We start from the raw sequence: 15,592 nt of genomic DNA, 5'->3' as shown, positions 1-15,592 counted from the left end.
TTCACTGCTCAGAATGTGCTTAAATACCTTGCACACAGAACAGACCAGCAGGGTTTGACGGCACTAACTAACTGCCCTCCTTCCTTTTTGGTCTTAATTGTGCATTTAAAGAAAACTGAAAGTATACCGTTAGTGTAACTGTTGCTATTAAGTGCTGGTTTGACTCCTCGGTAAGGACAAAAAGTGAGAAAACCCCAACACGCATGGGTAGAACATGTAAACTATGCACATTAACCCCTGACTGGGAAGTGAACCAGGAACTATCTTACTGTGAGGCTACAGCTCTAACTTCTGCACCACCGTGCAGCTTCAGAATCATATCAGTTAAATACAAGAGATTTATGTTCCTTATAAACAGTTACTAAGGAGGGTAGGACCTACCAAACAGTAAATAGTGTATTACTGGCTCCTTTAATACTTCACACTGTGTCTGATTTTGAAGATGTCCCTGTAGTTGTCTGCATGGTTAGACACAGCTAAAGCATAACCTCCATGAGCAAGGTACCATAATGTCTTTAAAGAGATGAAAAGGCTGCATTGATTTTTCTTTAATTGTTTGATGGTATCACTTAGTACCTTCTGGGCTCAGCTGTGCAGGATTGAATGGACTCCAGCTGTTGCATGGAAACATGTATGCACTTATAGATATACACATACGCATGCACACACATACACATTTAGAGTAGATTAAATTTAAAAGGCTCACATCTTCCTTTCCCCACTCGGAGGCCTCAGTGGAATATCTATTACGCTTGACAGAGCTGCCGACCACTGACATGTTATTTAATAAATGGATGGAAAGCACAGGGACAAAAACCAACAAACAACCAAAGTTCCTAAGAGGGATGGAGAGACAAGCCAGCTGTCATCGGTCCAGGGGGTTCTAGCAGCCCACCCTAAATTAATTAGGGTGGCTTTGTTGTGGTCGGCAGGACAGTGGAGGGGGGAGTGGAAAAGTGATGGAAGGGTGGTGAGTAGAAAATGGAATTCATTAGGAAATTAGCGTCAGCACTTTGAAGCACTCACAAATGACACACAATTTAGCCAGTGCAAGCATGAAGTCGCCTCATCCTCTTTCAGTCTTTCAGTGATGGGAAGATTGTATGTGTTCAGTCTCTGCTGCTGCTCTCACAGTGTGTGAAATGAAATGGTTCTCCTACTAAAAGTATTATTAGTGGAGAAATAAAGATCTGTGTGTTTCTGTGTGTAGATAATGCATGTGTATTCTGTTGTGCACCAGCTTTCAGACTCTGGGATCTACACATGTGTGGCTACCAGCTCTAGTGGTGAAACATCCTGGAGTGCTCTCTTGGAAGTCAAAGGTACATACAGAAACATAGAGAAATTATTCCTTACAGTTTATGAACAGAAAAATGGAGGTTTCCTGCTTCAGTTTTACTTAAGACGATGTTTTTTTTGCTGCTTCCATAAATGCAGAATCAGGGGGTGTGTTGGTTATGAAGAATCATGATGAAAATGAGCTTCCAGGCCCACCATCTAAACCTCAGGTCACTGATGTCACCAAGAACAGTGTGTCCTTATCCTGGCAGCCTGGGATGGTTGGAGCATCCCCGGTCTCCTCTTTTGTCATTGAAGCATTCAGGTATGATGTATGCACTAAACATAACCAGTCACTTCTTACAGAGCGCAACAGTGTGGTTCTGGAAGTGAGATGCCCATACATTTCCGCCACAGCAGATTTGATTATTTGCAATTTTGTTGAAAGTATCTAAGTTGGACTTACCATAAAGTAACTGAGTGTGAAACGATACGTGCTCCTGAAGAGGACAACGGTTTGTAATATATCAGCTGCTGTTGAGGAAAAACATAGTTTATTCATAATATCAGCCAATACTGCAATACCCACAATCCTTTAGTGTCAGAGCCACATCTCTGATTGGTGCTTGCCACTCTAGTATGAAGCAAAATATATGCAAACTTCAATGTAATACTTTTTCATTTAACCTGTAAACATTACAATAAAGATAAGCATTGATAAAAGTTACTGATGTGGGTTTCAAGTTGGAAAACTATCCTGAACAATGAAAAAAAATCACAATGGATTGTGGGACACGTAGTTCCTTCAGCTTTGTAGAGAAATAGGTACACATAACCTTTGTCTTTTTGTCTGTATTTGAATGCCATTTATGCACAGAACTAAACATTTTTAACCTTGCAAAGCAGATGGATACTCCTGTTTCCTTGTTTTTCACTGGCGACTCCATCTTGCAAAGCTCCCATCTGAACCGTTTGGGCTCGGTTAGAAAGTGACAGGACCAATCAGCCACTAGGGGCAGTATTTTCAGGCACAGCAGAGTTAACAAGCAGCAGCAGGAGCTGGTGCAGGTATGGAGGAAGAGCTTAGCGTGGATGCTGTTAAAGCACCAGTTTTGTCAGAACAACATTTCTTTGTTAAAAGAAGAACAAAGAACAGCAGTGAGTTGTTTTCTTTTCAAAAAACAAAAGTCAAGTACTTACATATCTATAGTCGCCATGTTTCATGTTATTCCTCAGCAGCTGCACACGCGCAGCTCGATAGCGGCTATGTCACGTGTTTTCTTGCTCTGATTGGCCCGTAGAGATTTGAGAGACAGAACATTCACCCAATCACACTCTGAGTTTTATTCAAAGCCTCCGCCTTGTCTCAAACATTTCCTATTGAAGCTTTCCTGAAGCGTATCAGGTTAAAACATGTTATAGTCATCAATTTTCAGTTGGCTGGTTAGCTTGGTTCATACATTCAAAGTGTCGTATTAAGAATTTTATGATATGTCTATGGGGGATTTGAATGGCAACTTTTGCTTTCTCATGTGCCGAAGAAATGGGCAGGTACTGAAAACAGTTTTAACATCACCTTTATTCTCCTGCCTTACAGTCAGTCAGTGAGCAACAGCTGGCAAACAGTTGCAGATCATATCAAAACCACTCAGTTCACCGTCAAAGGTCTGCGCCCCAACACCATCTACCTGTTCATGGTGCGAGCTGTCAACAACCAGGGCCTGAGTGATCCGAGCCCGATGTCTGACCCTGTCAGAACACAAGGTACCTCACATTACTTTGATATGAGAGGATCTTACTGTATTCACATTATTTGTGGCCTTTTTGTTATCTGTCATTGGAACGATCACAGCTGATTTGTTTTTTTCTATTATGGTCTACATTTATTAATATTTAATAAAACACTTATATAGCCTACACTTATATAGCATACAAGATGCTTATAAATATTCACAAGTATCTTTAAGTGTTAATAAACAGGTAATCAAGACATTAACTATCACTTATAAGACAGTTATAGGTTCTCATTTAGTATCAGTTCACCTTTAAACCAGTGTTACTCAACCCTGCTTAACTGACGAGCCAAATTATTGAAAACATGCCTTTGCAAGGGCAAGAATCCTAACCTGGAGGAGTGGGGGTATCATTTTTATTTTATCTATGTTAAGTCAAGGTAATTATTTTGGTTGCAAAGCTAGTTTAAGTCAAATCCGTCAGATGATGGTTTTGTTTTACCAAAAAAAATCATTATCCTCTGTTTGTTAAGATACCAGCTAATCCATTTGCAATAATAACAAATTTTTGAAAAGATTAGTTTAAGATATTTAATATATTTGTGCAGGTTGAGGTCCAAACCTCAACCTGCACAAATATCCACTTCAAATTATTGTGGTAAAACAAAAGTATGAAGTCAAGTTGGGAACATGTTTGGTCCCCTTTCTCAAGAAACAGTCATATACTGTCTATCTTGCATCCTCTTACTTGCACACATCCAATGGAACAGACAAAAAAAAATAATGATTGACAACTGAATTTGACATTTAAAGCATAAGTACGGGAAACAAACCAATGGATATGACTTTTATGGGCAGATTATTTATCCGAGTAATACTTGAAAGAACAAGTTGTTACAAAAGAGCCACTTTACTCAAGAGCCACGCACTGAATATTGCTGCTTTGAACAGTTAAACAGTCAACATCAATTAGATGTTAATTAACATGAATTAATTTTTTAAGGTCATTTATGGAATAATTAACAAATTCATTATTAGTTTAAACGTATAGGTCCTTATCATAAAATCTTAACTTTTCCAGGTAGCTCATAAAAAGAATTGTTTATTAACATTAGTAAGACTATAACTGTGTTTATTAAAATCATAATCATCTATCCATCTGCTTTCTATAGCGCTTATTCCGTTGGGGGTCACAGGGGGGATGGAACCTATCCCAGCTGGCATTGGGCGACACACTTAATTTAACTTAGTACCTCCCTTTTCATATGATATTAATACATCTCTTGGTATTGTATCATCCACTTTCTATTAAACCAGTAGGTGTCTCAGTAAAAATGAATATCTTGATTATGCTTTTATTATCAATTGTATAACTATTGATGTTAATAAGTATCCTATTAGTGTCTTATTTACTATAAACTAGCACTAACAAAATTCTAAGGGTGTTAATATAAAGTATTAAAGTTTATTTATTCCTGCGTTGTATTTCTGTTCTTTCTGTAAGTGTAGAGTCAGAGCGATCCTCTTCAGCCCCTCTCAACTATTTGAAACACTGCATAACTTTCCAGAGGTCAAATTTCCCAACCTCTGCCCAGCTCATTAAATCGACACTTAAGCAATTATGTAAAATAAGGATGTCTACTTTGGGGAGGCCTCAGTGAGTTAGTGCTATCCCTGCTATGTTAATTGTCAAAACAGTAGAGAATAACTGCCTTTTAAGCCAAAAAAGATTTGATTTTGGTACTGGACTGACCCCAGACTCCAGACCATGTTGATATGAAAAGTTGCCAGCAACCAGAAACAAAAAGTGCAACCTTTGGCCAAGCTCTATCAAATGTAAGCCAAGAGTGTTTTTAAAATATGACTTGCAACAATCCTGTCACTGTGAAGTGAGAGTCTTGAGATGATACAGAGATGTTTGCATTGATGGTGGCACACAGCAATGACAAATTGATTTTTCACTTCCTTTAGCCTTTCTTACGCTGTTAGTGTGTCCTGTGATTCATGACTGTGCTGGAGGGTTTAAATTACATGTTTTTGAAAATATGATTTCCTCTTGTAGTTTTTTATTTGCTTCCTTTCAATAAATAACTCAAAATGTGGCTCGTTCAACCACACTCAGTATCTCATTCGCTCAAGTTGTTGTGTGTAACTCCAAACACATGCAAGTGGAAACAGGAAATGAGCAGCAGAAAATGTCAGATTGTTCATTCATCTCACAGCCAGTATAACAAGGGTCTCTAATTCATTTCATTTGTTGACATGGTTTTTCATTCAAGCCCAGTGAGTGCAGACAAGTCACATATTAATAAAAAAAAACTTTGCCAGCACTCTTCCCCTGTCTTTTCTTCAAACCAGACAAGGGCCATTATAAAAATAGAATGAGGTCATTTTTATGCAGATGGAGTTGTTCCCTTCTTAAAAGGATTCATGATCACCAAGTGTAGGCTCCTTTGTGTAAACCAATTGGTCTATTCAGTCACCGTTTTACAATTCCACCTCTGATGGTAAGAAAGAAAGGTTTTCTGGAAACTCTGTAAAAGCCAAGTTGAGAAGTGAAATCAACATTTAAGTTGAGAGCCTGTGTCTTGTTTTAATTTTTCACATTTCTAATATCCCACAGACATAAGTCCTCCTGCTCAGGGTGTGGACCACAGGCATGTACAGAAAGAGCTTGGAGAGGTCATAGTTCGTTTGCACAACCCAGTCGTCCTGAGCCCCACAACCATTCAGGTTACTTGGACGGTAAGTGGAATCAGTGCAAATATATTTGTATTTCTACCCCTTTTTATGTAACAAGGATTAAGATTTTTACATTTTGGTTTTCTGATCCCCAAAAATTCTATGGTTTTTACAAATTGGGTTATAAAATCAATAAACTTAATACTGAGGATCCCTCTTTGAAGCCAGACATGCTCCACCTCGAGGCTACTACTTGTTTTATGTCAGGAAATTTTAGTAAGGTTATTTCCTAAGTCTGCAGCTTTGAAATATTGTAAATGGTGACTTTAAAGTGTCTGAAGATCAAATAGTGTGGAAATAGTTCCTTAACCACACCGAACATCAAAAGCGATGTCAGAGACAACTGGTTGTTCGTCAGTCTTCCTCGTCCCTCAGCTCCTTTCCTCTTAAAAAACTGACTTTGCTCAATTGAAATTAATGCCTGTGCTTGAGCTGGGTTTTTATAAATACAAATGTTCCTGTTTTCCTTTTTTGGCAGCACAATGAGATGATTAATCTCTTTTTGCATTCATAAATAAAATAAATATACCTACACCTGCTATTGAAATGTGTACATAGCATATTGTGCTGTTTGGCTTACCACATCCATCAGCACATTTGGTCCCAAAATGAAAAAGTCTTGTTCTGTGTGGAAAATATGGCTTCAATCGTAGCTGAAATGAGATTTATTTAATCGTATGGTAACGAGGACTTAATGCATATTTTTATTATTCAAAGCTAAGGTGTTTACACTGTACGTGTGCTGGTTTATTTTCTTTGTGTTGCTATAAATTACTCAGATGCAGGTATTTGCTGTATACACCTATCACTTGGCGGCAACAGCTTCCTGTTTCCATTCCCAAATGAACCACATTAGCAGTTTTCCTGATGACATGTTTATTGACCCCTGTAATAAGTCTCACCCCAACGACGTGGTAGCTAATTTAATGTTAAAGCATTGCTTTGTGATTGTAATGTACAATCAACACTAACATGGCTGCCTAATCAGTCTGGAGCCTTTCAGTAAATAGGGGCCACTCTTAGAGAGCTTTTATATTCCCAAATCATTCCATTAATAAAAGTCATGCATCCATTTTGCTGATTTACTCAGGCTACACTGGAGACAAAACAGCTGCTTAATATCCCACTTGAAAGCCCTGCTCACTTCTTCTACTGTTAACAAGCCATTACAGTGAGTTATGTGCCTGCTTCTGCTCTGCATAAATTCAGCTTTTTCTGTTTGGCTAAATGGGCCCAAGTTTTAAGAGAGGGGGCTTCTGTGGGTTGCAGGGGGCTATCACACTTCTACTCTCTCCATCTTTTCTATGGGACAGATCTGCTGTTAAAGTCTCTGCTGTGTATTCTTATCATGTCCCTCGGGTGTCTTGTTGCTGTGTGATGCTCACATACTCATAGCCCATCTTAAATGTGTTTGGAGCTGCTTTCCAGAGCCACTAGTTAGTATTTATAACACATGTGAGACATGGATATGTCCTTTAAAGTGGCATTACGGAGTGTTATTTTAATAAAGGAAGGGACACTTTGGTTGGGAGCTTGGTGTATGAGGTAATGTTGCACAGTTAATTGAGCTAAGTGTGTCATATCTGGGGATGAAGGGCCTATTAAAAGAGTAACAGTCTCTTAAGTGTCATGAATCCAATCTTGTGTGAGGAGTACACACATTTCCATAAAACATCCTTATGTTGTCTAGTGCAGTGGTTCTTGTCTCGTCTAGCCTCAGGATCCACCACCATTTCCTTAATCGGAGAAATCACAACCCAAATTTTTGAAAAATTCAACCACTCAAATTTATTCATGGAAAATGTTGCTCTGCTGTCCTTAGATGGAATCAAACATATGACTTCACAAAGAGACAGGACAAAAACATGTTTAAAATATACATAATTACAGAAGCACTTGAGGAAAGGCATGTTTATGTTTTAATCCACTCATTTTCCCATGATGATTTGTAAATTTTAATAATCTTCCCCAATCTTTCCTCAAGCATCTGACAAATTTCCCAAATTCCCCTGAAAATGCCCCTGAAAAAACAAATCCAAGGCACATTTTTCCTTAGACTCCCAATGAAACTACAAAATAGAGAAACCATATCCCCTAAATTCCTTTAAAATACTTAAAGATTTCCAAGCAGCATATTTTCTGAACATTTCCATCAAATTACTGAAACTTCACTGGTTATTCTGGACAATTATCTCAAAAACCCTAATAGCAGAAATGATTCCCATGTTGTAGGAAAGTCATAATGTAATGTCCTCATATGTGCAGGGTCTTAGGAGGTTAAGAAGCAGTGGCTGCAATAAAGACGTTGCAGTGGCTTAACCGAAGTGTGTTGATGGGTGCCATTAAAAAAAATAATGCACTGAATAATAACCTAAATTAATTGCGGGTACTGTAATAATGCTGACAGCCCTATTATAGATGTATGTCAACTTAGGGTTTCTGTGCATCGCAGACTTTTGCCACCGCTTTGTTTTCCATGCACACATTTACAACCAACTTGAAGCAGCTCTGTGACCCACTTTTGGAACCTGACCCTTGAGTTGAGAACCACCGGCTTAGTAGTTGCACTAGCACCTCCCAGTCTCTTAAAGGTGTTTTACTCTGAGACATAGCTGTGATACTGTTTCTTTCTCAGGTGGACCGTCAGTCCCAGTTCATCCAGGGCTACAGAGTGCTCTACAGGCAGACTTCAGGACTCCCTTTGCCAGGACCCTGGCAGACTCAGGATGTGAAGGTTCCTTCTGAGCGCAGCGTTGTCCTCTCTTCACTTAAAAAGGGCATTGTGTATGAGATCAAAGTCCGTCCTTATTTCAACGAGTTCCAAGGCATGGACAGCGAATCCAGAACAGCACGGACGACAGAGGAAGGTATGAAGAAAAAGGAAAAAAAAAATGGAGCATGTTTACTGTACAATAGTGTAAGTCCAGCTGTGATGCATCCACTCAGACATGATATGTTGGGTAAACCATGGTCTCATTGGTTGTTTTCAGGCTTTTTGTCACAATATCACGAAAACCACTGCCCCTTCCTTTCATGCTGAGAACTGAGACTAGATGTGTGAATGAATGGGTGCAGGGATGCATATTTGTGCCTGTCTGTTTGACCTTCCTGCTTTGTTTTTTTTGTTTACGATTGGTGGTGTAAGTGCCAACCTTCCTCTAATCCATCACCCAGCAGCCACAGGCCTGAGCTGTGATTGAACACAGCACAAACTTCCTCCTGCGAATATGATCTGTCGCCCAAAGCTGGATTCAGACAGCCTCTGACAAGGCACAATGACACCCCCACACACACCCCTACAAACACCCCTACACAGGTCTGTTTTTGGATGTATTTACCTTTTGACCTATGCCAGAACGGAAATTATCCAACGTTCACTGCAGCAGCTTTACTCCTGCCTGCTAGTCAAAGAGCTGATATTAAACAATGATTTGATCTGAAGCAAAGAAAGACTGTGCATGCGTACAACAGCACAAAAAGACAAACACAGACTTTTTATACTGGAGACAAAGCCCATCTTGCCACAACATATTTAGACCTGCATGTATAGGAGACAGTTCACATCCTGTCTGTGTGACAGGCCCATTTATTTTCCCTTCCTCAGAGGGACTATATCTCGTGTGGCCAGCCAGTCTGCACACTGCTGTAGTGAAGCTGCCATCCTATTACAGCTGTCCAAAAACACACACATACAGTGCACACATACATCCTACCACACTACCTCTTCTATGGCCTTCAGAACCTGCATGTCCCAGTAATTACCAATGCTGATAACGCTCCCTGCTTCTGTCCTATCTGCATCCCAGTCCCTCAGTGAGCTGGACCCCTTTCTATTTCTGTCACAACCCCGCCGCTGTGCCTGGTCATAGCTGATACACCTTCAGACACACAGCTCTAGGCTCCTTAGAGACTGTGGGAGTACTGAGAAGGGCAGGGAGATGGATAGAGAAGTCTTGTTCAGAGGGTGATTAAAACTAAGGTAGTCCATTAGCTAACACAATTAGAGAATCCCGAGAGCGGGTCCAGACGGTTGCCGGCTTACAGTAAGATCAGCCAACGCTATGTCCATCGTTGTATTCTCCCTCCTCCTTTTCACACAATCCCTCACTCTCAATCTGGACAGTCATGTCATGGCTGAAAAATGATCTTCAGTTGCCATCTGATTCCCACTAAAGGACGGTCTAAGAATGAATCCTTAATGCAAAATAAAGCCTAAGGGAAACCAGTAATGTTTGTAGAAATGTTCATTTATTGTGAAGTAATCTTCAGACATGTTGATGGATATCTCAGGGGAGGGTCCAGAGATTTCTACTCACCACCCGCTGCTTTGTGTTAGTTATTGGCTTCTTTTGTGTGTGGATATGACATGCTTGTATTCCTTCATCGTGCAGCACAGCATCGTGTTTGCATGAGAGACAGGGGGTCACATTCCTGCCCACCATACATCACTCCGCTAATGGATCTATTAGCACAGCCTCCCAGGCCTCTAATGAAAAATGTGAATTGTTTAGCCCAAATATGCATGATAATAAGCTGCTAAATCATTCATAACATTAACTTTGAACGACATTGCTTTTGATGGCTGCTGCGCACCAATCCAGCACTTTGTCACCTGGATGTAATGCAGTGTTGGAGAGCCAAGAGCATGATGGCTGATCAGATGCTCCCGTGGTAGATTGTTTCTAATCTGGCCAAGGTGTTGGGTTCATCATTGGACCCATTCATCTTCCACCATGCCAGGGCCTCCTGGTTCTCTGGGGGCCGGTGTGGCCAATCGCGCTGAGGGATGAGCACAGATTTACAGGGTGACACGTGCCATTTTGGATGGCGGCGAGGTGAGGGAGAGGCAGCCCAGGAGTAATTGACCTGTCAGTATTCTGCTGTGGTGCCGCTCCCCTGCCAGCCACTGCGGAAATGAAAAAACATTATTTTTAAAATGTTATTTCCAGTTGGGCCAACTGTTATTTATTTTTCCTCAGTCAACCCTTGTGGGGTCAGAAAATTGTTGCTATCAGAATAACAACAGAGTGAGGTTTATGAAAGCTTGGACTTGTCTTGTTCCTATCTGTCTACCTGTGAATGGAGCAGATTCATTTAGACAGCTTTTCTATGATCCTTACCTACTGGCTTTAGTTTCATCTGGCTGATCGATGGAATCAGTCAATATGTTTACTGAGACTTTGTTTCCTTCCCCTGAAATGTGTTCCTTTTTCATATTTCTTCTTTGTCTGCGCCTCATCCGATAAGCTTGTTGACCTGCATGCCACCCTGGCACGGTCAGTAAAAGAGTCTCAGTCTGACAGAGAGCACTTGCTTGACTGTGCCAGGCCTTATTCCACAAATCAATACCCGTATTCTCTGAGCAAATCCACCAGGCTGTAGCAGAGGATGAGATATTAAATCATAGTGAAGCTCTAAAGACAGGTTATAGCCATGTCAGACCTGCCATGGTCTTCATGTAAATCCCCTTCTAATGAGACATTTCGACAGCCCCCCACCACCTGTGCTGTCCTTGAAGAATAGCACTCTTTGGAAAATTATGTGCATGTGTGCATGTCTGATTTTTTGTACATGCATTGTGTGTACATAATTACAATCTTCTATTCAAACACATTCAGTTATACTACTGTGAACCCAAGGATTTTAACTCCTCTGTAGAAAAGAGTGCATTTGATCATTGACCTGTTTTTACTGTTCCTTCTTATCCAGCTCCCAGTGCCCCTCCTCAGCAGGTAACAGTCTTGACTGTGGGAAACCAGAACAGCACTTCAATTAGCATCTCCTGGGACCCTCCTCCTCCAGACCACCAGAACGGCATCATCCAGGAGTACAAGGTTTGTCCCATTGAGTCAGCATGGATCCTCACTTAACCCATCTGAAGCCAAATGGAATCAACCGCCTCTTTGTTTTTCTCCCTCTCTCTCTCCTATAGATCTGGTGTCTAGGGAATGAGACACGTTTCCATGTAAATAAGACAGTGGATGCAGCCATACGTTCAGTTGTAGTGGGTGGGCTGCAAGTGGGCGTGGTGTACCGGGTGGAGGTGGCTGCAAGCACAAGTGCTGGGGTTGGAGTCAAGAGCGAACCTCAGTCTATTATCATCGGTAAGAAACAATCAGAACTTTTCACATACAGCAGGGGTCATCAACTAAATGAGAAAAGGGGCCAGATTTTGCCTTGACAGATGATGTGGGGGCCAAACTAGCCAATAAACTGAAACTATATAAATACCTTGGTCTAATTAACATATTGTATTGATATTCCTATTTTTTAAATCTGTACATATTTTTTCAGGCATTAACAGTGAGCCAAGCTCCTACCACCTATATTGCAGCCAGCCGAAATGGAGCTAATGAGATACTGTATTTTGGCTACATAGTACTGGGGTTTCCATGTTGTCCATCCCTGGATTTGACATTAATATACCGTGTTGTGATTGGTGATAAACACATGCAGGAAACAGGTCTTGTTTGATTCACAGGAAGGTTAAGTTGCACTCTCCGAGAGCCTTAATTCTGATGTTGATGCATATAACTGCAGATTTGATTAGGACTGGACGGCTAAGTATGTGTTTATCATGCATCATGTTTACCAATGATGGCTGGGTGGATTTATCTAAAACAGTTTCAACTTACAGCCATTCCTGATGAAAGCGTGTCAGTATTTATTGTTTTAGGGCTAAATTAATAGAACTAGGGATTCAAAGACAAATGATACCCTGAAATCCTTTCGAATCTCTTTCCTTCTTCTGAACTTAATAATCTTTTGGGGGCCAAATAGGAAGCTTTGGGAGGCCTGATGTGGTCCAAAGGCTGCCAGTTGATGATCACCGATGTGCAGTTTCAGTTTTCCAGATGTTGACAGTGTTAGCGCATGATTGCAGAAAAGAAAAATACTGCAAAAACTGATTTGAATACTAGACGTGCAAAATAGATCATATGGTTTAAATAGGACTTTTTTGATATGTGTCCTGACCACATTTGATTTATGTGGAGCTGAGGCAGATTGTGCCTGATTTGACCCATAACTGATGGCTTGGCCTGTAGCATGTTCTTATTTCCCCAGTGTCACTCACATAATCCATCTCCCAGAGCAGAGCCCTGAGCTTGCTGATATAATATGTTGCGTGTTTGCTTGTCTGTGGATGTGGGAAAGGGTGTGTGTTTTTGTGGTAACACAGCAATAAAAAATATGAAGAGCACATGCTAAACTTTGCATGCATACACTACACATATATGTGTGTGTCAATCTTTATGTGTGTGTATTTGTTCGTGTCAACTTGCGGGAACATTTGTTTGTGCTTTGAGACTTATCATGAAATAGTGTCAAGCCGGCTAAGCAGGGTGAGCTGCAATCGGAGATCAATACAGACCAGGATCCTCTGCTCTCATTTCACATGGTGTGTTTTACCGGCAATGGAGTGAATTAAGGTCTGAGCTAAGCAAACAATCTGCTCACCTGGGGGTTTGTTATAAGCTTTTAGGCTTTGTCCTTTTTCAGTCTGAACATTGTGTTTCACTGCACATCTTTAAGATCCATGTCCTGCTCCCTCAGTCAATATTTCAGTTGAAATTCATCATAGTGTCTTTCTTTGAGCTTAATCGCACCTTAACCCCTTTCTTGATATGTCTATTGGTGTTATTTCTGCACAGTGAAAAGTGGGACATTCTCAAGCCTTCGTGTATTACATTGGCAACTGTTAACTTTCTCCTTGAAACAGCAAATCGACCACATCTGCGTTATTATTTTGATGTTTCTCTCCAGTAAGTATCCACCCAGCGTCACATTAATGCTGCCTGTTTTTCCCTGTACCCTCAGGTAAGGAGTTCAGAGACGTGATTATACACGGGAACCGGAACAACAGCATCACAGAGCAGATCACTGATGTGGTGAAACAGCCTGCGTTTATCGCTGGTATCGGTGGGGCCTGCTGGGTCATCCTCATGGGCTTCAGCATTTGGCTCTACTGGAGGAGAAAGAAGAGAAAGGGTCTGAGCAACTATGCAGGTAAGGTATTCTGCTCTTGCATCTCGGAAAACATGAAAATTCTTCTATAATTCAGAATTTATTTCAGGCAGATCAGGATAATTTCACAACTACATTATCTTTCAGTCTTAATTAGAACAATTTTTATGAAACATTTTGTAGCTGCTAGCAGTCTGTTGGGGTGGCTTTGGTGTTAAAGCTCAACAGGCAGACAGATGTCAGTGTGACTCATTTCCAGAAGGCAACACTTTTTGACAAATCCACCCACAGTGTTGGTTAATAGCCCAGGGTGGGCTGAGCTGAGTGGGCAGACTGGACTCTCTTCTGGTCACTGAGGCTGAAGTTGGCTCAGCTCTCCTCCCACACACTGACCTGAACATCTTACCCAGTGACCTCCTGGTCAATACGAGCAACCACCAAGTCTACATTCACCACCAAGGGTACAGGATTTAATTAGGGAGCAGAAATGGTAATGAGCAGACACACATTAGTGCTGCTGTCAGTGCTAGACTGTTTTCTTACATTAGTTTTGCCTTATTAAAAGCATAAATCCATGTAAAACATGTATGAAGCTGTTTTTCTTGTTATTTTAAGCATGTGATAGAGAGCATGCTCAGCTGCAGCAATGCTATTACGAATAATTTGCTCTTCATTTCTATTTGTTACATTTGTGTGTTTGTGTGTTTTCTTTAATTTTTGCCACCATCTCTACACCTCTGTGGCCTCTGAGCTGGCTGCTTTCTTGGCTTGCGCTCTGCACACCGGGAGACAATGCCATCATACATTTAATGACCCTCACCTCGTCTTGGCTTGACCATGTCCCCAGTGTGCAGACACCCCTAAAGCACCGCTTATCTCTGCAGGCTTTTAACGCACAACTTCTCTGTCTTCTTGTTTTGCAGTTCAGTCCTTCACCTTCACCCCTGCAGGTACTGTTCATTTGTCCCGTCTCCTCACCCCACTTCAACGCAGATTCATTCCTTCCCACTAACAGTATTGCTTAGCTTGGATTGTCAGAGTCATGGTCATGGCTTATGCTGATCTAAACCTTATTGCCACAGTACCATTTAACCAACAAGATAATTTTTCTTTTGTATTTGCTATTGGCCATGACCAGAACCCTGCAAACTTAAGCTCTTAGTTCTGCAGCTTCCTTTACATCTTGTGTTGTATTTATGTGTATGTTTGTTGTAACTACCTGGTTTGAATGTAGGTTCATCCTGTCTCGTGTATCTTTTTGGTGGCAGTCTTGTGATGCAGGGTAAGGCTGCCCTCTTCCCTCTTACTCCAGTGATCTTATACATTTTTCTCCTTTTAAGATTCAGAACTTGTGATTTCCATGTTTGTTCTCCTTAGGTGTCATTTAGGGACCCTGGTGGTGTATTACCTCCCTTTTCCCCTTCCTCTTCCTTTTTGTGGTTTATAACTGTCTAAGTTTCCACCGTTACTACTGTATATATCTGGCACCAGTTATTTGTTTATTCGAAACGAGCATCTAACAGATTATTTATGTTATATTCTGTGATTTGAGTGGTCTGATGGGAGAGAAGCTTTCAAGGAAACTCAGTGCATTTACATGCACAGTTATCGAGCAATTTGATAGACTACTATCCTGAATGTATACATGCACAGCAGGAGAATTGATTGATTAAAAGAAGAATGTGCAACTCTGCTATGGTAGATGACGATATATACTCCATTTCAGCTTGTGACTATTAACCTTTGTTAGCAGTGCTAGCTTCGCCTTCAACCCTCTATGCAGGTCAACATCCACATTTCTGATCCACTTTATTAAGATAGGTCTGGTGTAATGAGTTAGGGGTGTTAACCCCCCTTCCCTCTGTTACCTGAAC

The 15,592-nt window shown here is 40.9% G+C and overlaps 1 protein-coding gene across 17 annotated transcripts in view; it reads left to right on the top strand.

The window, feature by feature from the left end:
- The window catches only part of robo2 (roundabout, axon guidance receptor, homolog 2 (Drosophila)), a 438,879-nt gene that overhangs the window by 388,015 nt on the left and 35,272 nt on the right, over positions 1-15,592 (top strand). For 10 of the 17 annotated variants that reach the window (XM_041802876.1, XM_041802906.1, XM_041802965.1 and 7 more), the window contains 9 exons: positions 1,241-1,322; positions 1,438-1,603; positions 2,876-3,042; positions 5,635-5,756; positions 8,389-8,620; positions 11,463-11,587; positions 11,686-11,857; positions 13,572-13,760; positions 14,642-14,668. In XM_041802876.1, coding sequence (XP_041658810.1) covers positions 1,241-1,322; positions 1,438-1,603; positions 2,876-3,042; positions 5,635-5,756; positions 8,389-8,620; positions 11,463-11,587; positions 11,686-11,857; positions 13,572-13,760; positions 14,642-14,668 — 1,282 coding nt within the window. The remainder of the gene's footprint in view (positions 1-1,240; positions 1,323-1,437; positions 1,604-2,875; positions 3,043-5,634; positions 5,757-8,388; positions 8,621-11,462; positions 11,588-11,685; positions 11,858-13,571; positions 13,761-14,641; positions 14,669-15,592) is intronic. The other 7 variants (XM_041802995.1, XM_041802980.1, XM_041802927.1 and 4 more) reach the window with 1 other exon arrangement.

This window comes from Cheilinus undulatus, linkage group 2, assembly GCF_018320785.1.
Source record: "Cheilinus undulatus linkage group 2, ASM1832078v1, whole genome shotgun sequence".
Lineage (NCBI taxonomy): Eukaryota > Metazoa > Chordata > Actinopteri > Labriformes > Labridae > Cheilinus > Cheilinus undulatus.
This window is presented reverse-complemented; position numbering and strand designations above follow the sequence as displayed.